General features: G+C 41.7%; 1 protein-coding gene across 2 annotated transcripts in view; it reads left to right on the top strand.

The window, feature by feature from the left end:
* Positions 1–2169: 2169 nt before the first annotated feature.
* The window catches only part of clmpb (CXADR like membrane protein b), a 93682-nt gene continuing 68647 nt past the window's right edge, over positions 2170–27204 (top strand). Inside the window, exons 1-2 of one of the 2 annotated variants that reach the window (XM_061782450.1) lie at positions 2170–2577; positions 2703–2759. Coding sequence is in view for 1 of the 2 variants with exons in the window: in XM_061782448.1 (XP_061638432.1) it covers positions 2547–2577 (31 nt within the window). In the remaining variant the exon portion in view is untranslated. The remainder of the gene's footprint in view (positions 2578–2702; positions 2760–27204) is intronic. The other variant, XM_061782448.1, reaches the window with a different exon arrangement.

Raw genomic sequence — 27204 nt, 5'->3', positions numbered from 1 at the left:
ATGCAACCTGAGCCCAAAGAGATGCATTAAAATGCCTTTGATCACAAACATGCGTCATCTCAGCCTGAAAACTATAAATAGCCCTGGAGACTATATGGAGCCTTTTGAAATTAGAACATGCGGCATTTCTTGTTTCATCTTCTCTGACTTAAATGACTAAAAATGTAAATACACAAATAAATAAATGAGTAAATATTTTGCATCTGTAATGGATTTGAAAAACAAGACAAATGGCCGTGTGAATATGTTCACATGCTTACATAGGATATATATTGCAAATTTCGCCATTGTGGGACGAATAAAGTTTATCTTATCGTATCTTATGTCTCATGTACTACATATAGGTATATGGACTAACCAGTCACAACATTAGAGTAGATACGCCTGCATAATTTAATCACATCCAACACATGTGCTGTGTGGGAAATTATTTCAGACAAACAAGAATGCTGTTTTATCTAATACAGTTACTGTTTCATAGAAATCGTACCTTCTATAGAAATAGTCCAAATGACAAAGATGATTGGCATCAGATTGGTGCCAACCTTCCAAGGTACAGAGTGCTTCAACCATTTTAAATCACAACAAACAGAAAGAAATGAATTGTTGTCTATGACATCACTAATACATAGAAGCATATCAAAGCAATTCCAAGTTATCTTCCAAATATGCCCACAAGGGGTGTATAAGGATGATATGAGAACACTCTTATTGGTACGTAAGTGCAATGATCTGCGGGCATTGGCATGGATCTTCTTCTCATCTCCCCATTCTCTTTCGGCTCGGTCTCATTCACAACAAAGAACAACAACTACGCTAGTCGAGGCAGATGCCTTCCCCACACTGAATCGTGATTATGTTCTTTCAAAGAACCGCCTCTGTTACCAAATTGACTGCTCATGTGGGATATCTGTTGGGTCTCTTTCATGTGGTTATCCACTACATTTGATCCATGTTGTAAGTACCTTGAGATTTCTCCTGTTGGGATTTAACTATTTAAAAATACAATGAAATAAAACTGAGGTCGAATCCCATGCTATTTAAGCACTTTTGAAACAATTAGAAGAATAAGACGGAAAACATTTATACGTAATGGCAATTTACACTCACTCATTTAAACAAATTGTTGACTGTCAAGCAAAATGAAGACGTATGATCAGGAATAATAAGGAAGCAAATATGTATTTTTGATGCACAACAATAGTACTAGGGTTGACACTCATTTCATGTAATACTTCACTGAAGGTATCGATCAATACTGAGGCTAATGATCTTGGTATGCTGTGTAATGCATGGATCAGACTGCAGGATTTTAGCCCCGTCCGTTATTGGCCCGAGGTAGTGCTAGCACTAACGTTTGTACGTAAATATGCCAGCATTCTGTCAAATCATGCTCTAAAGCTTCGGCAAACATCGGTTTGTGCGCGTGAATAAATGTTGACAACGGCGAGCACGGGAAACGATGTGCCGGTCACAATATGCAATCCTATTGGTCGACGTCAAGGTGCGTGGTTGTCGCTGATGGAGATGAATGGAGATTATCCCCAAAAAATCAAACGTGCTAGGCTTTTCATATTGGCGTAGTAGGGCTATCGTAGGGCCAAATCGTCGGTAGTGGATTATGTCACACTACAAGTGGTTTTGTCGTTCCCCGCAAAAAAATGTCGGGCCCGGTCTGGGAAATCACCCAGATCAATAGCTAATCGGGCCAATAACGGGGCTAAAATCCTGTAGTCTGATGTAGGCATTACCGAGATACGGCAAGATTTTATGGCAGTAGTCTGACATAGCGCCATCACGAGAGACCAAATTTGTCTTTAAGATAAGATCACCATTTAGAACTGTACTGTAAATTATTAGAGGAGTTTCCCTCGTACTTCTTTTTACAAAGCGAAATGAGGACGCAACCATATTAGATGCTGTACTATACTCCCTCCCCGCAAGGGTTAGGACACTGTCGATAAAAAAACAAAAAACTGAGCGTTATTATTTTTGTCAATGCATTTTGCATTGCAAGTCACTAATAACTAACAATAGTTCAACCATAAAAACAAGAAATCCATTGTTGTGCAGTGTAAGAGAAGTTCAGACTCTAGAGGTCTCCATCCTTCAGCATCATCATCCACCTATTCCTCCTCCTCCTCCTCCTCCTCCTCCTCCTCGCTGGTATTTTGTGCAGCGGAGGAGAAGGGGAGCCTCGTGTGAGGAGGAGACCGAGTGGAGCCCGCGCGCGACACGAACCCACGCCACACGCAGCCACCACGCAGCTTCTTTGATTGAGGGAGAGGCAGGAACTTTGATCCGAGGCCAAGTGCGTGTCTGTGCCTGTGCGCGTGTGTGCGCGCGTGTGTGTGTCCCCGCCACGAGAATGATGACATCGAAGGCTCGCGGAGACACATGATGTCCCTGTGTCAACATTTTTGTCCTCTTTTGCTGACATTCTCTCTCGTCTAGTCCGCCATTCGCGTGTGAATGTGACGGCGTCCTCAGCGCATTGTTTCCACCTCCTTCTTTTTTTTTTTTTGCATGTGGGATTTCCTGCCGCGATGTCTGCAACATTTCGCTATTTGTTTCTGGGTAAGTCTCATCACCTTCTCTGTGTTCTTTTATTTGGACTAATTAATGAGACAAAGGCAAAGGGGGACATTTATTTTATTTTGTTGCAGTAATCTTATTTAATTTATTTCTCTCTGTATCATAAGAGTCCTTGACAACACATGATCTGGCACCATGCAGCCTTGACTCCAAATGATGTCACTGTGAATATAAATGATTATTATTCTTCTTCTGTCGTGTGCCTTCTATTTCTAAAGCAAGAGCACATATTTATTTGAGCAATGAAAATGCACAATTTGTGGAGCACCTTAAAAAGTTGACCTCTTCCTTGTAAATATGCTTTTGTTATGATGACAATCGATATTTACAGGCAAAAAAAAAAAAAAAAACGCTCATTTTGGTTGCACATTTTGCTTATACTAGTGCCATTTTATGTTGTTTGAACCCCATTTTCAAACAAAGGCACATCTTGAGTTATGGTCAGGTTTTATGCCACAGTTTAGTTACCTACTTAATTATAATGATCACAAAAGCATTCAAAGAAATCTAATCTCTTTGGTCGTTCTCATTAACACTGTGGCTGCATTTAATTTTATTTTTTACATACCAACTCTGCTCTTTCATTGTACATGAACTACTTATTGTAGTAATGCGCTAAGAAGAAGCGTATCCAGCAGGCTCCGAACTCAATTAAGGACTCTTTAATTTCACTATGAATCCTCTGGCTGCGAGTTAATGGAGCCCAGTGAGACAGTGTGTAAAAACTGACTTCCAGTAAGTTGTCTCCTACCTCCTCCCACTTCTGTTCCATCACCTGCAGTCAAATTGGACGAAAGTGCCAATTTGGGAATTGCTGTGTTTTAAACGTAAAACTATGCAACAAGAGTGCATGAACAAGCCAGGGTTTCTTTGTTCGTGCAAAAGTTTGTAATCCCCTGTGTGTTTTCCGTTAGACCACCGAAGTTCTGCAGGCTTGTTTTGTCTGGTCGGAGTCCAACAGTCGTGTTGGAGTGTGGGACACTTGCAGTTTGGAAAGGAGTCAATAGACTGCAGGCTTTGCGTTTAAAATTTCATACCTTTAGTTTAGGTGTACAGTCAACGCTTTGTTTTTGCTCCATGGGGATTTTTCTTGCACCTGTAAATGAGTTACGTATGTAACTGTGCTGAGTTACTCACAATGTACTCAATCTGGGTTTGGTCCCAATCAGTTGTGAGAGTCGATGAAATAAGAGTAGCTGTAATTGAAGGTAACAGATTACATATGGTGGCTTGCCGAGGCATTTGTATGCTCCCGAATGTGTCCTGTGCAGATGGTTGCTCGGACTGCACTTTACTGCAGCAGCTGACTCTGCTGTAGACTTTGCATACAAGCAAATTGTTTTGGTTTACCTCATCAGGCCTGTTGTGTTTGGCTATGAAGTGATTTTAGCTCAACTTAACGATGATCAAAGTGACATACTGATGGTAACGGGGATGGCACACAATCCTTTAAATCGTTTTATATAACAACATATATTTCTAAACCCTAAAGGCCTTTTAAACAAAAGAAAATAAGGGGCCACTTGATGGTATTGCAGTGACGTAGTGTTAAGCAGGTCTGCCTTACAGTTGAGAGGTTCTTGGTTCGAATCACCGCTCAGAGCTTCCTTTGTGGGATTTGCATGTTCTCCTTGCGCTCGCTTGGGTTTTCTTAGGGTACTCCTGCTTCCTCCAACTTTCCAAAACATGCATTTTAGTTGTCCATAGGTGTCAATGTGGGTGTGAATGGTTGTTTTATCTCTATGTGCCCTTGTGATTGACTGGCGTCCAGTCCAGGGTGTAGCCCGCCTCTTGCTAAAAGTCAGCTGGGATAGGTTCCAGCTCACCCGTGACCCCAATGCAGAAAAGCACGATAGAAATTGGATAGATGAAATGAATAGAAAATAATACTGCAACTGTGACGTAAAGTTATATGAGAGAATTAAGGTTTTAAAAGTTGTCATTCAAAAGTTATTTATTACTAGTATAAAATCATACACTATTATGGTAATATTATGAGAATAAAGTTGTCTTTATATGAGAGTAAATTGACAAGTTTACTCATGTAAAATTGGCAAATTAGGAAAATGTAGACAGAATTTTATAAAACATTTTAATTAGAAAAATAAATATTGAATTTTATGAGAAGAAAGGAATATTTTGTTTAATAATAAAGTTAATATAAAAAGGCATCATTTAGGAGTGTAGTAATGTTTAAAAAAGACAAACTATTACAAAAATGAAGTCTTAAGAACTTAATTTTATGAAAATAATTTATGAGCATTAAGTCAGAATTTTTACTATGATTAAATATTTTATGAACATACTCACTAATCTGAGGACTGTTGAGGATAATTAAAAAAATATATATATCAACACACCGCTTTATTCGAATAACTTTTTTCCTCCAATTTGTTCTTTCTTTTTTTTTTTTTCTCGGTGAGGCCCTTCTCCTTCGGAATTTTATGAGCTCAAAAGTACTGCAAAGTTTCATCTTACTCTTATGTTCAAGCATGTCAGCAAAAAAAATTTTTCCTGACTAAAGTGATCTATGGAACTATTTAGGTTCGCTACTTTTGCTGTGACTTAAATGATTTTTTTCCCGCCTGAAATGGCGGAAACCATTTAAAGATCAACTAAGAGGCCACGCAAAGAGAGGAAGTTTGATTATAAAAGCATCAATATTCATTAATCGAGTCTCTTCCCTTTTCTATTTGGCTACAGCCTTTCAAGTTGCAGAATTTCCTTAATTTAATATCTGTTGCCGATGTAATTTCCACTGGTGCCATTATAGATAAGCATTGCAATTATGCCACAGTAGGCTCCATAACTTCCGCTTGTATTTTGTCTAATACAAAATGAGAAACAAGGTCAAATCAAGTAACTCCGCCCGCTGCAGGGCTTGATTCGCACAGGTAAATCGGACCGACAATGGAGTGGCCATCTGTCCTCCAGAGACTGATTGGGAATGAAGGAATGACTTTACAAGACATAATAACATACTGTAAGACACTTGACAGAAGTGTAATTTGGAAGAATGAGCTGCATGTGTCAATCTCGAAAAGGAGAGCCAATGCGTCCAATCATGGGGTTGCAGTCTGCTGGTAGAATTAGTGGCCTGTGAAGCGCTTGTCTGCATGCACAACTCTTAAGAGGACATGGCGGTGTTGTCAAGGCACGCAGCTTGTGTTGGATGTAGATGAGCAGAGCAGTGGCTACAAACATCAGATTCTGTCCCCATTCTATATTTAGCGTGTCTGTAGGGCTTGGCTGACGATATCAGAAATGTGAAGATGACAGGAGCCTCCTGAGCCAGAGGTTATGAAGTGACATCTTGATGTGTTTGCGCCTGAATCACACTCCCACACACACACACATACACACGCACACACACGCACACACACACACACACACACATACAGTCATACGTACGCAGACACGGTCGCCGACGTCTGACATTTCCACAAAACCACAGCTTGTTGACATCTAGTTACCAAGCATTAAGGTTCTGTTTTGATATTGTGTTGATCATTTTTCAAGTTGGACACTGCGGCACACCTTATGTGCTGATTTGAAAAATTGTCCCTAAGTGTGGAATTTGGCAGATATGCTTCGTGGGACTCGTACTGTAAGACATTTAAAGCACTTGCCAGTCAGGTGGCGAACTAAGTAGAAATGGAATTAACCTTCATATCACGTTGCAGTAGCGTAAACCCTCAAATGGCTTCCACTCTCACTTTAATTGGCAGGCACAATTAATTTGCACTTGATGATGCAGAGGCATATACACATTCACACTCACACACACACACACACACACGCACACACAATGAACGACAATGCAAATCATCTCAGGAATCAATATCCTGTGGATTTTCATCCCAGAGTGTACATTGCAGATGCAGAAGGAGAAAAGGGCAATAGCTGTGATTACATTGCAGCAACTAGTTAAAAGACTTTCTATTTCCACCTGCAAGTTGGATGTTATAACATGCAGGGCACTGTGTACAGCACATATCATTATGGGAGAATTGTTTTACTCGGTGTAAAAGTGTCACATCCGAAGGGCTCGGCAAGGGCACGGAAATGTGGACTAGGAAACGCTCTTCATCAAGGGTGACTGAAGCGCCGTACAGATGAATGCAGAAGGTCTTCACAACAGTTGACCCATGTTATTTACAAACACTGATTTGTCTTCCAAGCGCTTCCCCGTCGACATGCGTGGCTTTTCCTACCACGGGGTGCTTCCCTGTCCTTTTTCTGTACCTGAGGGCTTCTTCATGTTTCATTGATTGTGGTGCTGTTAGTCCGATCCTTTTTACTCTGTCGCTACCGGCCGGCTACCATTATTAGAATGCTTGTAAGTAGAAATGCACCTTTTGTTCAGTTTGTGTTTTTACGAGTGCAAGCTAAAGGTCACACCGTGTTTTCTTTTGTTTTGTTTTGTTAATAGCAGCCGGAGATTAGGAAGGTAAGAATAAAGGTCACAACGTTGGAGTGAGTGTCGTGAATTTTTCATCTTTGTTTTCAATTTTGTTTTTGGCATTTTCTTACCATTTTTTTGCTGGCGTGTTCAAGACTTTTCCTTCCAAGTTATCCCAGCCCCTCATCTGTATTGGCCTTTTGTCACTTGGAGCTTGTAAAACACAAGGAACATGCATTAACAGAGCTGGGTTGCTGTTAGGTTTCTGACTGATAAACCTGCCAGGCTTTTTCATCCTTCACCAGGAAAATGACTGCCCGATTATTCTGAAACATAAGAACGGGAACTGCCTATTTCACTTTACTGCTAATCTTTGACAGATGTTCTGGAGAGACTTGCATTCACATTAAATGAGCCGCATGTGTGCAGGCCACACATGACATCACCTCACATGAATGCTGTTATGCTGAAAACAAACAATTCAGGATAGCCTGTTTAAAATAGATATACACAGAGATGTAGAAACTACCTGTTTGTCTTTATATAACAGCCTGATCTCGTCTGTCCTGAGAGAAGTTTTTAAATACAGGAGTGATGATGACGCCAGGTAGATGCTGTGGCTGTTATAACCACAGTAAATGATATCCAACGATATCATGCAGAGTCAAAAGTCCCTTTTCAATCAGTAAAGCAATAGATTACAAACCCTAACCAAAACAAGATACAGTGCATTTGCAGTGGTTTCTCTTATGTTGCGCATGATCTGTCCTGAGACGATTTATTACAATTCATAATTTGAGCGTAATTGTTACCATAGAAAATAAATGAAATACAATAAATACAATGAAAAACAACATTCATTCAGAATGCAGAATGTTAAAGGTGTACAGTGAGGTGTTGCATCCGAGATGTACTTCACACGACTCCCTAGTCTGAAGTCTCAAGTGATTTCACATTTGACTGTGATTCGAAATTCTACAAGTCTTATTTTTTGTTGAAATCCCCCAAAATTATCTTTAGAGGTTAACCTCAGCTTGATATTAACCTACATAATTAAAATATTGCCTTTCGTCTCACATACTGGGCCAATAAACATACAGTGGATCCATCATTGAACATCAAAATCCAACCCTGACCAAGAATTTCCCGTCATGACAACATAAGTCAATCGAGAGGTACCGTCTGGTAAAGACAATTATGTTGCTTTTTTAATGGGATGTGATAGCAACATTTGCCATCACACAATGTCTTACTAATTAAAGTTTTGATAGAATCCATCAGACAAACAAAACAACATACGTTGTACATTTTAATCTGATATAAATCTTCGAGTTATCGACCACTTGGGATTGTAACTGCCAATGCAGGTTCAGAGGTTAATAACTTAAAATGAGTGCATATGACCCGTTAACAGCCCTATAGAAATATCGGGCCACAGTTTCTTAGAAGCTTTATAGACCCGGACAATCCCTGCAAAGGGAGGGATTTTGATTTATTTGCAGTAGGGAATAACCATGAAAGTCAATGGAGCAAATGCAAATATGGCTTTCTATTTCCTTGAAAAAATGTGAGGCCAACTGCTCGATGGCATAAATGGAAAGAGCCGCTTGAGATTTTTTTTAGCGTAGAGATACTGTACATGCTAGCACGACGTGGTAATGCTTGTCAAATAATTACTGCAACACTAATAATCATAATCCTCCTCCTCCTCCTACTACTACTACTATTACTACTAGTACAACTACTGGTTAATAGTTAGTAGTAATTGTTGCACCAGTAACTAAATTACTAAAACTAATACTACTGCTGCTACTACTAATAGTACTAATACTACTACTATTACTACAACTAAATAGATGTAGTAGTAATTGCTGAACTACATTTAAGCATGCAGGTCTATTTCTGACATAGATATCGGCATCATTTGTTACAGCTAAAATGTTGGTAAAATTTAGCTGTCCAGTTAAGCAAGGAATGGTATGGTGTAAAATGTTTCTTTTCACAAATGAATTCGCACACATTCTCTCATGACGCCATACACTAACACACTGCAATGTCTGTGTTATTCACAAAGGGGTATATTCCCCCGTATGCTTAAGCAGCTCTGCGCTTTTCTAACCGCGCCCATTCTGCCGTCCACTTAATTATATCATTTGGGCACCTTTACGCACTCCGGGTAGAGTAAATCTGAAAGGGTGGGCATTCCCTCTCATATCTGGCCGAGCACGTATTTTGACGAAGTGTTTATTGAACAGTATTCTCTTAATAGAGAATACAAAAACACATGCTCCTTCAAAGTAGCCTGTTAGACGAGTGGTGCTCATGTCTCACTGGTGACGGCGAACTTCTGGATCTGCTACGAGGGCTAATTTCACATTTAAAGATGTATTTTCCAAATGGATTTCTATAGCAATCACATGTCTCAGGGAAACTCCACTTGCCAGGTATCTAACTTCAATGAGTCCCACCTCGTGGGCGGTTGTGCACATATTCGCCCGGTACGCAGAGGTGCGTGTCAGAAGTCATATACGGGAGAATCGGTGCACCTTGACAGTGCGCAGACCAAGCGTGTAAAAAGCAGATTTACGAACAAACGGGAGAATATTGCCCTAAATTAGTGAGTGAGCTCATGGTTCAACCTTTATAGTAAACATCATTCAGTTTCCTGTGCTCAGTCAATGGTAGCACTATCTATGCATTAAGCAAACATCAATGAAAATAAAATAAAAGTTTTTTTCATTGGGTAAAGCAAGGTTTTAGAGCATCCCTTCTATTTCCTATACAACCATGAGGTTATGCTGCACACTAAACATGTACTTTGATTTAAACTGAAATTTTTTTTTTTATTTCCACTTTAATCAAGGACTAGTGATTGTTTTATGTAAGCAATACTAAGACCAAATCATGAATAAACGCTGGTTGAATGCTCATGGAGTCTGTGAAGCGGAGCATGGAATTGTCTTGTGCTGATTCACCTCGCTGTGGAGTTGCCCACAGTTATTGACATTGCAGTAAACAAGATTTAGTCTTGGACCAACACAACTAAAGCACTCTTTGCCTGAAGCAGCTAAGGTGATACCAGTTCTAAATGTCTCGCAAATATGTATTTTACAGAAATTTCTTTATCAATGTAAAGTAAAGATGGTGCCATTGCGGAGCTCTTAAGATCTTTCTCAGTAATAACTGTTAGTGCAAACGTAGCATTTTCATCTAATATACGTATATTATCTGTTGCTGAAACCAGATACAGTAAATCTGTCTGAATCTATTCTCTGTGCAGTTAATTGTGCAATCCAACTGTGCTGGAGAATAAAAAGCTTAAAAGGATAAATATTTATTGCTCAGAGGGAGATTGGAGTCGGAGACGTTTCGTATTGTGGGGACATCATGGAGACAATTAGCTAATGAGGAAAAAATCCTCATATCACATCTACTGTATATGTCAGAAAGTAGCTTGTGCCAAGATATGTGCTTCTTTCTCCAAAACATACAACAGCTTGTATGATATGTCAGCGTTATCAGTAAAAGCCCCCGCAGTGTAAGCAACAAAACATTTTATGCAGAAAATCATTGTGAATGATTAGCTGTAAATGTGATCTTGTTCTTCTTTCAATTGCAAACTAGTTGTGACTGAATTAACAACAGCACCTGTGCTGGTTGCATCCAGGTAGTGCAGTCTATTTTACCTCAATTGTTTCAAGACACAATTACGAATCAATCAATTCCATGTTTACATCACCATAAAAGTCTGAACTCCATGTTTACTGGGCACCATTTCCCAGGGGCACTATCAGAGGGAGAAAAGTGATTAAGATTCTAAAAGCCCCTGACGGACAGGGGTACAAGAAAATTGCAGGCTATTTTCAGTTTGCTGCATGAAGTGGTGGGACCCAAAGTGATACTTTATTTCACCGGCTCCAAGTCCCTGTCAGCTTTCTCAATGAGTGGCAGGATGTCCTAACACCAGTAACCTGTCTGCCAACAGTTGATAATTTCTTACCAGCAGCTAAGCACTTTTAATTGTTTATGAGGCCCCCTTGTCAGACTCCAGCAGGTGGGGAGACTGGTCTCACACTGTGATTATTGATTATCATGTCCAAATATCCATGTGGATATTAAAGCAAGCTACTGGGATACAAATTAGCAAGCGATCACAGGTGTACATCGAGGGAGAGACCACAGGGGGTCTCCTACCATTATTCTTGAAGGATGTTAATGTAGACAGAATAATACTAAGTAATAATAATAAGTTATGTACAAATGTATTGCATTTATTCCATTTTAGCACATTGGCTTGTATGTCTTCAGTATGACATTCGGATGTTACTCAATGGGCAGGATTGATTCCAGAACAATCAAAGCAACCAGTACTGCACCAAAACAATAAACACCCTGGCGTGTCTTTTAACTGTCCTTTCGCTTTTCCATTTGGTTTTGTGGCTGAATGAAGTGGAGGAAATGTTCCACGGCGCTCTGTTTAGGTGCCTGCTGTTCCTTTCAATTTGAAGCAGTCTATTAGCCCAGCAAGCAGAACACTCCATTAGTTGTTTGGAACCCTGTTTGCGCTATTGTCTCACTCCATTTCCTCCTTTGCTTGCCACTCTTGCCTAAAGCATTTATGGCTTTAATCAGGAGAAACCTTTCTGCCCTTCAGACATTTATCTTCGGCCACAGCAATAGCAGGACCATAAGATTGATGGTGTCTGATAGGCGATGGAGGGGGTCCAGTAGTCATTGATCAGTGTGGTGGAAGATAAACCAGTTACGTGTACAAGACTTAAATACCATGGAAAAACATAGTCATCGGTTCAGTTCGGAACAAAATATATGAGTGAAGCATGAGTTAAGATTGTGTTTTCTGTCTGAAGAATATTACTTGGAGGAAAAAGCAATTTATGGTGTTTTGTATAACTTGAGCAGGAATATGTACAGTGGCTTTGTAAAATCACATTATCCAATTCATAATTCCGTTCACATTTTCAACCAAAAGCTTCGGAGTTGCTGTCATCAGCATACTTGTGAGTTTTCACGAGTTCTTCCAAAAGAACGACCAACCTCAATCAGGAGGTAAGCAAACTCTCATTCAAAGTAGCAAGACTACAGCATCATATACTTTGTCAAAGTTACAAAGTACAGTGGAACCTCGACAGAAAAGACTGTCAGTACTGAAGAATGTGTCAAAAATAGTTTCCATTTGTCACTAAAATGGCGTTGACAAAGTCAGTTACTTTGGCCACTGTTGTTTACTGGTAAAGTGGCACAAAGCAGGCAGAGAATGAGACTTGTATTTCTTGATCACAGATATACAATACTACTAGATCCAATTGCAAAGCATGTACCTCCCGTGCCTACGTGGCGGCCATGTTGAATGTGGGGCATTGACGTGGCGGCCATGTGACGATGGTTATACTGTATCTATTATCTATTATACATAGAGCAGAGAGAGACTGCCATGGCTACGGCGTTACCTCTGACAAACACAAAACACAAATCTCTGGAGTATGGAACATGGTATTTTTGGTACAGTAACAGTTTTATTGTCAAGCCGTTTGCATTTGGCAACAAATTTGGAACTAGGAAGCACACTAATTCCTCCCGGCTCATGAAAGTGACGCGTCTATGATGAGTACTGTTACGTCAACAATGTCACCATGACCAAGCACACCGACATGGTAAGTTTGGATAAAATGTGAAACTTTCAAACATTTTCAAGCTTTTTTTTATATTTAGTTGCAATAATTTTGTACTGCACTGGGCGTTTTAGGCCACGAAAAAAACCCCATAAAACAATTATTTTGTTCTGTACAGTAATATGGGAGCGGCACGGTGTACGACTGGTTTACAGATCTGCCTCACAGTTCTGAGGACTGGGGTTCAAATCCTGGCCCCACCTGTGCGGAGTTTGCATGTTCTCCCCGTGCCTGCGTGGGTTTTCTTCGGGTACTCCGGTTTCCTCCTACATCCCAAAAACATGCGTGGTAGGTCGATTGAAGACTCTAAATTGCCCCTAGGTGTGAATGTGAGTGTGAATGGTTGTTTGTTTATATGTGCTCTGCGATTGGCTGGCGACCAGTTCAGGGTGTACCCCGCCTCTCGCCCGAAGATAGCTGGGATATGCTCCGGCATGCCCACGACCCTAGTGAGGATAAGCGGAACAGAAAATGGATGGCTGGATGGATGGATGGATGGATGGATGGACAGTAATATGGGTGCATATGGCCTCAAAAAAGTGCTTCAATGTAATGGACATTCAGCTATATTGGACAACCCCCCGTCCCTATTAGTCCATTCTATCGAGGTTCCACTGTACATTGTTTAATCATGCATGTTATACTTAACCTCCTGCACTTGTATGATGATGCAGAATGACGTGTTACTTTAAAATGCCTGTACAGTTAATAACGTTTTGATGATAGCCACAGTTTTTCCCTGGAACAGATTATTTCTTTTTCTAAGATAACATTTGAATGATGTCTGCTGCACACTAAATCATTCTGTCAATGTTTATTTCCAAATATTATACCATTGCTTCTAAATGTTCTTCCAACCATCCATCCATCCATCCATTTTCTGAGCCGCTTCTCCTCACTAGGGTCGCGGGCGTGCTGGAGCCTATCCCAGCTGTCATCGGGCAGGAGGCGGGGTACACCCTGAACTGGTTGCCAGCCAATCGCAGGGCACATTCTTCCAACCACTCTTTGTCAATTAACAAAGGCATGTTATGGCTGTCCATAATATTTACCATTTGTTGTACAGTTGTTATACTGTATGTTATACTGTTATTAATCATTGATTTGAAAGGTGTACCTCACACATTTGACATTAGGGAAGTGTGAAGTAGTCAATTTGCTGGTACAGTCCCACTCTTTTGCAGAGCAAGGTATTTGATAGATGGATGGTTTAATCATCTAACCACAATGCCAGCAATTTGGCCTTTCATACCACAGCATAAACCTTGTTAACTGGCTGTCATTGATTAATTACAAGACTCAATTATCCATCCATCCATTTTCTTTTACCGTTTATCCTCAGTAGGGTCGCGAGCATGCCGGAGCCTATCCCAGCTATCTTCGAGCGAGAAGCGGGGTACACCCTGAACTGGTCGCCAGCCAACCGCAGGGCACATATAAACAAACAACCAATCGAACTCACATTCACACCTAAGGGCAATTTAGAGTCTTCAATCAACCTACTATGCATGTTTTTGGGATGTGGGGGGAACCCGGAGAAAACCCACGCATGCACGGGGAGAACATTCGAAATCTACACAGGCGGGGCCGGGACCTGAACCCCGGTCCTCAGAACTGTGAGGCAGACGTGCTAACCAGTCGTCCACTGTGCCGCCAAGACTCAATTATTAAGTATGTAATGCCAATAATTGCAGTACTCCCCTTGGTTTTACATACTCAGGAGTTCGGTGCTCTTCTGTCGGCCAAGGGGTCGAGAATGAGGAGTTTGTTTGTGTAGGAGATAAAACTAATTTATTCGGAAGCTCAGAGACTGGTCATATGCTGTATCCATTTTCCCTCTTTCCTGCAAAGTGCTTCAGAACAGATGGTGCCAACACATTTGGATTTTCCAACTCGTTAGACATGACGGGTTGATGAAATGGAGTCTTAACGCTATACTGCCCATGCAGATGTGTAGCTGTGCATTTTTTAAAATGTAGCCACACAGTAATGGCTTTATAGCCCCCAGCCTTTAAGTATACACCCTAGCGATGTTGCATATGATATCTTACGTGACCTTTTTACTGAGAGAAGTCTCATTTTCTCAAGTATGAGGGAGGCATCTGTGCGTAGTCATGAAATGTAAATGTTTAAATTAATTTGATCTTTGATTAAATGCTCCATTAAGTGCCTTTTTACACAAAATGTTTCTAATGGAAAGTTGATCAAATGTGTGTGTCACTTTGGCTGTTTGTTTTTATGACAAACTCATTCTGGAACAGGAAACCATGTCTCAAAGGAAGTTTTGGAAAACGATATCATTTTCCTGAAAACAGTAGTCTGGAAAAACAGGGACATGCACATGTGGTACATTTTCAGGTCATGAGTGAGTACCTTATAGCACAGGTAAGAAGTAAGTCTCAAGTCTTGAGTCAAGTCCCAAGTTGAGACACGCAAGTCCCGAGCCAAGTCCTACACTTTGAGTTTCGAGTATTTTTGAGTCATTTTACCAGCAAAATAAAAAAAAAAAATAATAATAATAATAATAATATAATAGAATTTCCATCCCGCAGTGCTGGAATTAGTAATCGAGTATTAATTAATTAATAATAATTCATTAATAATTATATCGGAATAATCAAGTATAAGGATAAAATATATCTTTTTTTCTGATAAAGAGCAATTATGAATACACAAGAGAAAATGAGACATTTCACTTAATAATGAATGACCAATTGGGTTCCTCTTTAGATGATCAAGTATTTTTCTGAAATTCACATTATGCATATTGCAGGAAATTACATTTTGTTGTTTACAAACATTTTCAATGAAGCAATTTCAAACACAAATATAAATACTGTTGATTTCAGTTTAAATTTGGCATTTCTTGTATCAAAAACATAAGGCATTAATAATAATAATAATTAAAAAAAACAGAAATACAACGTTTGTCATTTTGTTATAAAGGCACAATTTTAATCCAACTCTGGTGTCTCAGTCAGAACACGAGGGGGCACTATGTAAAAATATTACATCAAAAAGAGGCGAAGAAGAAAATGACTTGAAAAAGAATGTAATTTCATTGTCGAAAAGATGCTCGCTGTGTGCTGATCGATCGGTAATTAAAGGGAATAAAAAAAGAAATACAAGACTGATTCTTGAGAGCAGTACACTGGCTAAAGCAGACTGTAATGAACAGGAAGCCCAGATAGCGCACGGCCGGCCCGCCGTATAACTTTTTGTGTGATCGCTCACAAAGCTAGCTGCTAATGCTAACGAAAACAAGCATACGTCAGTGACGTAAAGCAAATTATTATGACCCACAGCATTATATTGATATTTTTTTCTGTAGTAATCAAAAAGTGAAACATAAAGCTATAGAAAGAGAAAGCTACTAAGTTTTGGTTTCCCAGTTCTTTTGGTCAAAGTGGCAAGTCTTTTCAAGTCAATGGGTTCAAGTCCAATTGAAGTCATGACTCATTGGTGTTCAAGTCCAAGTCGAATTCCAAGTCTTATAACATAATGTCAAGTTGAGTCTAAAGTCATCAAATTCATGAGTCCAGTCTGACTCGAGTCCAAGTCATGTGACTCGAGTCTACACCTCTACCCTATAGTGAAAATAAAAATTGTAGTAATTACTTTGTGTAATGATTCTTTATCAAAGTAGACGTTTAGTGTACAGTGGATTCACATTAAGTTATGCAGTGTGCATGTTAAATATATATCACATATACAGTACTCCAACTAAGAATATTAAAAATACGTTTTTCACCAGAAGGACCAGTAGTTGCTGTCCATTCCCAGTGACTCTTTACTAGATGTGTAAATCTTTCTTAATTTGACAAATGTAATATCCCATAACCACCTTGAAATTGAAAGGTTTTTTTTTTAATCTTTAAGCATGGCTGAATATTTCATTTCTGTGGCAAAAACATAACTGCATATCTGTCAAGTTTCAGTAGAAATTGCAATTTTCTTGTAGTATTTAGAAATAGTCCATTTAAAAATAATACAGTGTTTGTAAACCTTGAGATTGTAATGCAAGATCCATCCATCCATCCATTTTCTGAGCCGCTTCTCCTCACTAGGGTCGCGGGCATGCTGGATCCTATCCCAGCTGTCATCAGGCAGGAGGCAGGGTACACCCTGAACTGGTTGCCAGCCAATCGCAGGGCACATACAAACAAACAACCATTCGCACTCACATTCACACATACGGGCAATTTAGAGTCTCCAATTAATGCATGTTTTTGGGATGTGGGAGGAAACCGGAGTGCCCGGAGAAAACCCACGCAGGCACGGGGAGAACATGCAAACTCCACACAGGCGGGGCCAGGGATTGAACCCGGGTCCTCAGAACTGTGAGGCTGACGCTCTAACCAGTCGCCACCGTGCCGCCTTTTTCTTAAAATCATCCATCCATCCATTTTCTGAGCCGCTTCTCCTCACTAGGGTCGCGGGCGTGCTGGAGCCTATCCCAGCTGTCATCAGGCAGGAGGCGGGGTACACCCTGAACTGGTTGCCAGCCAATCGCAGGGCACATAGGAACAAACAACCATTCGCACTCACAGTCATGCCTACGGGCAATTTAGAGTCTCCAATTCATGCATGTTTTTGGGATGTGGGAGGAAACCGGAGTACCCGGAGAAAACCCACGCAGGCACGGGGAGAACATCTGGTCAATTATGGAGCTAGTCATATTCATCAGACTGGCAAGAGCTCAGGACTGCATACAACATGCTTGTCAGTGTTTGACCTTTGACATTTAAACAGTCACACTTCGTATGAGTCTTTTGCTAGTCAATGTAGCGGGATTGGGATTGGTAAGAATTGTGCTTAATTTAGAAGGAAACGATGAGTTGGAAGCGGTGCCTGCATCACTTCCGAGTTATCGTAATTTTAAATTACAGCGTTATAAATCAAAATATTTTATATACATGAGGGGCACCACGTCATATTTTTACAAGTTTAACTTGAGGCAAAATGACGACAAACCTTTATAATCAGTCTCTTATCGAAACCTTGAGTTCTAGACTTTCTAGAGGTTTTGTTATGAACCCAAACACACACATAATCAATGCAAGTGGTGAATTTTATAGAAAATGTAATAATAAAAATAGGTTTCTACAGGATAAAACACAGACAAACACAAAACAAACAAGGTACAGACGAACATTGGCGAAGGAAGGGATTTGTGACGTGAGATGAGCAGAATGGGGGTGTAGTGGATGCGTATAGCTGAGGACTCCTGGTCTCATTAATATAAACCCAAATATACACTAATCCGTACTTTTAGTAGACCGCAATGTTGGACTTATGTGTCTGGAACACGTTTGATGCAGGCAAGTCAGGCTCCCGAGTGTTCGCCCGGTCCGGTCCGCACCGGGAACAGGTGGATTCGACAGAAGGGAGGAAAAAAGGGAGGAGAAGCAGGAGGCCAACGAGTTCTCAGGGAGGACGTCTCTCGGGTGTCTCTGTTTGCCAGACGTTCGGAGGCGGACGCAACACGCCTGCCTCCGTTCCGTCAGACTGAGTTCGGGCACCCAAGCAGGTTGGCTCGGAGCGCTTGCAGGAAGCTCCAGCTGGGGATCATCCAATGTGTCCTTGCCACCTCGGGTGAGGTGGGCATCCTGGCCCGGGTTAAAAAGGGGGGGGGGGACGTTAACCCCCTCCACACGCCTTTTTTTCTACCACCTTCGCGAACACCGAGGGGCTGGACTGCCTTTTGGCGTTATTTTTCCATTTTGGGATTATTTTGTGGTTTAAAACCAGTGGAATAAAATATTAATTATTGGATTTAAGATAACGAGACCATTTCCTCACCCTGCATTGGTCCACGCTCATCCTCTTTCATACCTGTAATGAATGCTTCAAATGTTATGTGGTGTGGAGAACATTACTATTTTTATGTGACATTTGTGGTGTGGGGTGAAACATTTCATCTGGTTAAGTTAACAACATATTCGATGTTACACATTCAAGTTTGCAGCAAAACAGTCACTAGTGGCGGTCACGTAAAGTTCTTAAAATATTAACTCCCAGTCGAGTCACAGACTGTCTTATGAACCCATGTCTGTAGTGTCGTTCAGTCGCCCGTGGGTGTCGCTGTTGCCTGTTCCAACTCCCAAGTGGCGGTAGTCAACAGGTTGGAGGCGCCTTTGTGGGTGCAATCCTTCGACTGGCGGGGAGTTAATTAATTTAGTATCCGGGGGCGAACTCGGCATCCTTGGGTCTCCGCTTTGAAGTGCCAGGCAGCCGTGATTCACTTAGCGTCGGCATGGCAAAGCAAATGTCTGTGTCTGGTTTTTTGATAGTTTATGGCGTTGATTCATTTAGAGTCTGCGTGTGACTCTGCGTCTCGACGGGGAGCGGCGGTAGTGAGAGGCTGGGGTGCCGGGTGGCATCTTTTGCGTGGCATGTCCGCTAAATCACAGAAAAAGAAGTGTAATGTTGTACTATTTTTGGAAACTGCTGTACTCCTATGTTTTATCCATCCATCCATCCATCCATTTTCTGAGCCGCTTCTCCTCACTAGGGTCGTGGGCGTGCTGGAGCCTATCCCAGCTGTCATCGGGCAGGAGGCGGGGTACACCCTGAACTGGTTGCCAGCCAATCGCAGGGCACATACAAACAAACAACCATTCGCACTCACATTCACACCTACAGGCAATTTAGAGTCTCCAATTAATGCATGTTTTTGGGATGTGGGAGGAGACCGGAGTGCCCGGAGAAAACCCACGCAGGCACGGGGAGAACATGCAAACTCCATAGGGGCGGGACCGGGGATTGAACCCGTGTCCTCAGAACTGTGAGGCTGATGCTCTAACCAGTCGTCCACCGTGCCGCCCTATGTTTTATCCCTCTCTCAAAAATGTTTATTTAACAAAAAGACATCACATTTCCTCTCAGCTACAGACATCATTTTTATTTTGTAGTCATTTTTAAGAGGGGAATCCAGGGTGTTAACGTTTGGCTTGATTTATTGTCCACATCCCAAATATGGTGTGTATGAGGAAGTACTGTAGCACTCTGCACAATCAAGCTCTTAAAATAATTTGTTGGCATGATGACACGACTTTCTAGATGGATACAAGCTTAAAAATAAACTGTTTGGGTAGTTATCTCATAGCGGGAGTATGATGTGTTACCTTCTGAAATTAAGACAAATGAAAGATATAGAATAAATCTCAATGAAATGAAATTGTCTGGTTACCCACCATCTGACAACATTTTTCCAGATGTGAGAAATACACATGCTGGTTACACTTTTGACCTTATCCTCTCAGTTGCACGTTTGACATTGAACCGTGTCGAAGACGCCGACTCCTCGCTGGCCCCTTTTGCTAATGAGGCAATTAAGTCTATCCCGCTTTGGTTCAGTAAAAGGCTGAAAGAGCAAGGCAAGTCATCTGCTGTCTCAGCAAACAGCAAGCATCTTAACCATGCTGCAGCCGGAATACAGAAGAAGACCCCCCCACACCCCCCACCCCGCCCCTTATGGTGCCCCTGTGGTTGTGCTTCTCCCTGGTCAGTCTGATCCTTGGCAGCTGGCGATCACAGGCAGAATTTGAGCATATTTACACCATGTGTACTCAGTCACTACCAAAAAGAATGGAAGAAAAGCATGGAAGTAATAGGGCGATTTGTGGGCATCATGATGTTGCAGCAATGCAGTAGAAATAATGGAAATGGAAATAATCAGTTCTAGGATCAAACTGATTACCCATGTAAAGTCTTAATTAACCCTTGAGGACATAAATTCATCCAAATAGAGAAATAATCACTAGTAAAATATGTATGGTACAGTAAATAATGTAATGCAAAACTATATATATGTAATTTATCAGTATATAGTATATTTTATATAGTTTGTGGAGTATATCAGTTTAGTTCGTCATATTCCAATGACTTAAGGTGCATTCAGCATTTGAGGTTGTAATGTATTATCTTAAAATTTAGAGGAATTTGCCTTTGAGTCACTGATGTTGTAGTGGTACATGTGCCTGATATCCATGCAGGTTGCATGGGTTCACCTCCTACCTAATTAATGTGAGTCTGAATGTCTGTCTTTATGTATTCTGTGATTGACTAGTGACCAAACCCGGGTGTAGTTTGCCTTTTGGCCGAAGTTGGCCGAGATTGGATCCATATCCCTTAACCCTTAATTCCTAGCACAGTAAATGTAATAATGAGTATGCAGATGGTAGGAAGGAGTATCCATGCAAGCAGCCTAGACAGATATCCATCCATCCATCCATTTTCTGAGCCGCTTCTCCTCACTCGGTTTGCGGGAGTGCTGGAGCCTATCCCATCTATCATTGGGCAGGAGGCGGGGTACACCCTGAACTGGTTGCCAGCCAATCGCAGGGCACATAGAAATAAACAACCATTCGCACTCACAGTCACACCTAGGGTAATTTATAGTCTTCAATTAACCTCGCATGCATGTTTTTGGGATGTGGGAGGAAACCGGAGTGCCCGGAGAAAACCCACGCAGGCACGGGGAGAACATCCAAACACCACACAGGCGGGGCTGGGGATTGAACCCCGGTCATCAGAACTGTGAGGCAATTGCTCTAACCAGTCACCCACTGTGCCGCCAACATGCAAACTCCACACAGGCGGGCCAGGATTTGAACCCCGGTCCCCAGAACTGAGGCAGAACAGGCAGATGTGCTAACCAGTCATCCACCGTGCCAGCTTGTTTATTTTATGATATAAGTTATTCATGGTGCTAAAAGATCTTTTGCTGGTTGACAGACTGAGAGGATGTGAGGCTGCTGAAGGCCAGCTATCAAGTCAGCGTACGCTGCAGCTTGAGAGTGATGTGATCCTAGTCATACAAGAGGGAAAACAAATTTTTTCTACATCGTTTCTTCGTAATCATCTTTGTTTCTGTTAGTCTGTGTTCATATTATATCAGCAGGGATTGAGTAGAATTACTGCAAAAAGTTACACAATAAAATTACATCATTATGCATGTTGTTTCCTTTTTAGCCAATAAACAGCTATCATGGTGCACAAAAGAAAGTAACATTAAGTCCTGCATTAATGTGTTTAAGGGATGCACAATTCTAACGAGCGATAACGGAAGGCTTATGGCTGCTCAGAAGGGATTAGGGGACATCGTTGTCTGTCTTAAAGCTCAGGCTTAGTCATCATACTTTCCTCCCCTTCACATCCTCATGCTTTCATCTGTCCTCCCTGGTAATGTATCAGCAGTGTTTCCTGACACGCGGCATGAAAAAGAACGTCTCACTCGACAGGCAATGAAGGTGGACGCTCATTAGCTGAGGAAAGGTGTACTAAACTGGAAAGAGGCGATGTCTGGACAGAAATCGATGCCCGTCTCCTGAAACCTGAGGCTACAGTATGTGGCTGCCATAATTAATGTTTCATACACTTTTGTAGAGTATTTTTGTAGAGTACTGTTTTACCACAGCCCAGTTTAAAATATTTGACTTTGCCAGTTACCACATGAGCAGATCAATACGAGGGGATTATATTTGCTCTTTGTGTAGATGTTTCTGAAGAGGCAGAATGACAGAGCTGACGGTTTTCAGTTACAGGACACAAAAGATGCACAGTGAGGCAAGGACGCCGGAAAAAGTGCACATGTAGCAAAAAGAGCTGCACTGACAGTTGAGCCTGTTTGTCCGCTACTAGCTGAAATGACCCCAGACACGACATGTCAGGTTACAAGCTTTTTTTTTTTTTTTTTTGTAAAATTTACCTGAATGAGATGTAATCATCACGCATATTAAGCCACCTTCTATTAATTCCTCCCTCAGTTGAGTCTTTTATATGTATAATGAAATAGATTTTCCCATAGAAATTTGTTTACATAAATGTATTCAGGCAACAATTTAAGTAATACTCTTATCTGCCAAATAAATTAACCACTGTACAATAATAATTAGATGTATAAAAAAATACAAATGTGTACTCACACTTTGATGAGGCACAGTAAATGTAATAATGAGTATGCAGAGGGTAGGAAGGAGTATCCATGCAAGCAGCCTAGACAGATATCCATCCATCCATCCATTTTCTGAGCCGCTTCCCCTCACTAGGGTCGCGGGCGTGCTGGAGCCTATCCCAGCTATCACCGGGCAGGAGGCGGGGTACACCCTGAACTGGTTGCCAGCCAATCGCAGGGCACATACAAACAAACAACCAGTCGCATTCACATTCACGCCTACGGGCAATTTAGAGTTGTCAATTAACCTACCCTGCATGTTTTTGGGATGTGGGAGGAAACCGGAGTGCCCGGAGAAAACCCACGCAGGCACGGGGAGAACATGCAAACTCCAAACAGGTGGGGCCGGGGATTGAACCCCGGTCGTCAGAACTGTTAGGCAGACCCTCTAACCAGTCGTCCACCGTGCCTAGACAGATACCACATGGTTAATCAGCCTATTCTGCACTGCTTTAACCACGAAAAAGCAATGCTAGTGGGGCAGATGGCAAGCATCCAGTGTTTGGGGCTAGATGCATCAGGAGGGCTAGCGGTAAGTAATGTCCAGTCCAGTAATATAAAAAATAAGCTAACGTAAGTCAGCTCACCTTTTTATTTTTATTTTCCACTAATGGTTGACTTGACAGCCGTATTGTGCTGAGCAGCCAGGACAGAGTCATACGCTTTCCTACGTCACACTAATTTCAATTTCCGGTTCTATGTTGCTCTTTATCCATCCATCCATTTTCCAAGCCGCTTATCCTCACAAGAGTTGTGGGAGTGCTGGAGCCTATCCCAGCTATCTTCGGTCAGGAGACAGGGTACACCCTGAACTGGTTGCCAGCCAATCGCAGGGCACATATAAACAAACAACCATTCGCACTCACATTCACACCTATGCGCAATTTAGAGTCTTCAATCAACCTACCATGCATGTTTTTTGGGATGTGGGAGGAAACTGGAGTACCCAGAGAAAACCCACGCAGGCATTGGGAGAACATGCAAACTCCACACAGGTGGGGCCGGGGATTGAATCCCGGTCCTCAGAACAGTGAGGCAGACGCTCTAACCAGTCGGTCACCATGCCGCCGGTGCTCTTTATATTTCTCATTTTTACCATCGCAGCAACCCTTCTGTGGTGGCCCCACAAAAAAATAAAAATACAAATAAAAACAGGTTAGTCCTTAATTTGTCACAGCCACACTTATGTCTAAAATTAGAGATACTGACATCTCGGGAAATTTGCTGATGTCTTATGTGATACTTTCATGCATTTTTATCTTTCTCCTGATTATTTTGGCCAAATTTTGCATTTTACAATCCTGAAGCCATTTTGAATTTGGAGGTTCACCTCTAACAGAAAAAGTGTGCACAACAGCAGATGCTCTTTTTGTTACGCTGCAATCATATATTACAGTCTATACCATGTACAGATGACATGATTAACCTTTGTCTTCATGTGGAAAAAGTTGCTGACCTTTACTCCAATTGTAATGATAGATTCCATAACCACTAAAGTGACATCAGTAGTGCTTTCATTAAAAGTTATTTTGACTGCGCCCTTATCAATAACTCAGTCAATCAGGGTTTGGGCGTAATTCCCACTGAACATTATTAATTTTACCAAGAGATTGTGGACAATTACTTGTGAATGACGAATCTGTGGAAACAGGAGAATGCCCTTTTCTGATCCCAGTGAAATATCCAGAAAGACATGGTTGGACAAGTTCGGTATCATGAACGACTGAGGGGTCTATTTTCGTAGACAGCGCGTCTGCTGCGACACCCAAAAATTGGCATATCCTGATTTCCATGCAAGCGCATGTGTGTTTGCGCATCCACGATTCAGTGGCAGAAAGTCGGTCTAAATTTATGTCTGCTGGGACCTCCTCCGGCGCAGTAGGTAGACTGACACTGGTCTAACGCAATTTTGGTGAATTTGTTTGGGGCGCAGGCAGACAGATACGCAAGCTCCGCGGATATGTGTGGTAAATTTCAGATGTATTCCATTCATAAATATGTGAACAGCGGGCATCAAACCCTCTGAATCATTGTAGAAATCAATTCATTGAACCCATTATTATTGTTATTATCATCATCATCATCATCATCATTATTATATTTTTAAAATCATCCCACAGCTATGTGAGGGGGCACACGAACGATCGAGGATGGGGATAGATACATGATAATAATATGATATATGAATATGATAATGATAATTAAATCATCAGCGTTTATCACCAGCTCATTCTGTATTACATTGTCAGTTTGCCACACTGTCTAAGAGAAGTGACAATGCAGATATCGCTGTTATTGGAAGAAGAGGAGCCCGTTTGATTGGACATGACTGATATTGGTTGTGGTCATGCCCACAGCGGCGCAGACCTCTCTTTTTTAAGTACACCGGCTTGCGTTCATCTCTGAACCCGGACTAACCTGCTTCCATGCAGATTTACGCCACCCACTGCACCAGATTTTTCGCTGGTCACGAAAATAGTGCCTTGACTCTCAAGTCATCCCACTTTTTCACTTGCTTCATTTGTTCTACACATCATATCTGGTCACTGTTTGGGGACATGTTGCTGAAACATAATAGGGGTATGAATAATGTTCCAGTGGCCCCACCTGCATGGTCATTCATCCTAATATTGTGACTCCCAGTCTTGGCTTGAGTACAAGTAATCATAGCAATGTACAGCTGTGTATTGTGCTGCAGGAAAAACAACGACAAGTGCAAAAGCTGAGTTCATCAATCTCACTGGTCCAATATCAACCCCCCCCCCCCCTCCCCCTCCTCCCAATTCGGCTTTTACATGACACCCGCCCCCTTATCATGAGGGAATATGCCCTTACTCTTCGTGTCCTCCACCTCCCAATCCCCTTGCTCTCTGATGAGACGTGAGGTCTAAGCAGGCAGGGTGTGTATACTGTAGCTCTGCCCCTCAGGGTCATGATGGATGGCCACTCAGCTGTATGTGCTTTACTCACCAGAGACCGGACGTATTTCTCCTTCACTGCCCACGTAGGCCTGTGTCTGCATGAGGAAAGTCAAGAGTGAACTTTTTGGAGTGCTCAGCAGGGCCAGTGGAGGAGCATTTGATTAGATGTAATGGAATTACAGTAATCTGATTTCACCCAAAAAGAGGACATCTGTAATCTTTTACAGATATTGTAAATATGCTGTAATCAGATCTCAGATGCTTAAGAGTTTCAGTTTAATTTATTACATTACTTTGTCAATTTGGCATTCAGATGATTGAAGTTGCAAAATCACTGATTAAAATTAAAATGAGCCATATTTTTGACAGAAGTGTGGAAACACGCCTGGTGTTATGATCAATGGTGTGCTGGTTAGTGGGGAAAGTCATCGATGTATGGAGCGTTAGCAGTGGGATGACCAAAGGGGTTTTTTTTTTTTCAAAGTCTGCTGCTCTGTCATGGAAGGAATAAACGCTACAGGGTGCTCTGCATGGAAGCACTCTCGTGCTTTTGGGTCACAGAAATAAGTGGGGATAGAGGTTCTGTCATTGATCTTGTAACATTAGCCGGAGCTGCAGTCATAATGAAGCCAGGACTGTATGCTTTTTGAGTGAGTGTGTGGGGAAATTAAAAAGAATAATAATAGGCATGCAAATATCTGCATCTGGAGTGCTTATGCCAGTGATTAATTAGAGCACACGAAGACAGCAATAAATCACTCAAAGCCTGTGTGAGCATACCTGCGTTGGTTTATCCCCACACGGCCCCGGATGAGAACATCCTTGTGTATGTGTGTAGTCTCTGCATACGTGCATCCCCAAACGCTAATAGGAGGATATTGAAGAACAGGCTTCGTCATTGTCATTGTGAATCTTTTTATGCATACGGAGGAACTCTGTTTTTTCCATCACCTTTATTAACTGTACTGCACTGGTAATGTAGAGTTGCATGCTTCTTCTGCCTTTGGATAAGGAAGGGTATTTGGTGTAAAAACTGTGCCAAACAAAACATGCAAGTGACTCGCTGTGGCAAACCCTGACAGGCAGAAGAGGAAGTCTCTTCTTCTTCTTCTTCTTCTTCTTCTTCTTCTTTATTAAATCTACTGGCTTTGTCTACTTATTGTATGTCTTGAGAAGAATTCAATTGTACTGCAGTGTAAAAAAGAAAATCAAACCACCGCCATGTATGTCATCGTCCCTTCTCACAAGACTTGTATGTTCTTGTTATCAAATTTAAGGTAGAGTGTTTTATAGGTTTTACATTTTGAAAATTGGTTGACCAGCCTCCTGAAAAGGCTTGAACATTGGAGGTCCCACAGCATAACTCAGCGATAGTTTATGTGTGCATGTGTGTGTGTGTGTATACAATGATGAGGCAGGAGAGGCTGCTTGGCGACTCATCTATCATCCTCCCCAATGGCCCACAGCACCCTCCAAACAGCTCTGTCATGGTGACATTGGGATCATTTGGGGGGGGGGGGGGGGGGGGGGGGGGGAATGTGTATCCACACCCAAAAGCTTTTTCTGCTGCACGTCACCTGCCGCCTTCAGTCTCCAGTAACAATCCTCACCATCATCTTTACACGCCCTCTCCATGGG

This window comes from Phyllopteryx taeniolatus, chromosome 8 (assembly GCF_024500385.1).
Source record: "Phyllopteryx taeniolatus isolate TA_2022b chromosome 8, UOR_Ptae_1.2, whole genome shotgun sequence".
Taxonomy (NCBI): Eukaryota; Metazoa; Chordata; class Actinopteri; order Syngnathiformes; family Syngnathidae; genus Phyllopteryx; species Phyllopteryx taeniolatus.
This window is presented reverse-complemented; position numbering and strand designations above follow the sequence as displayed.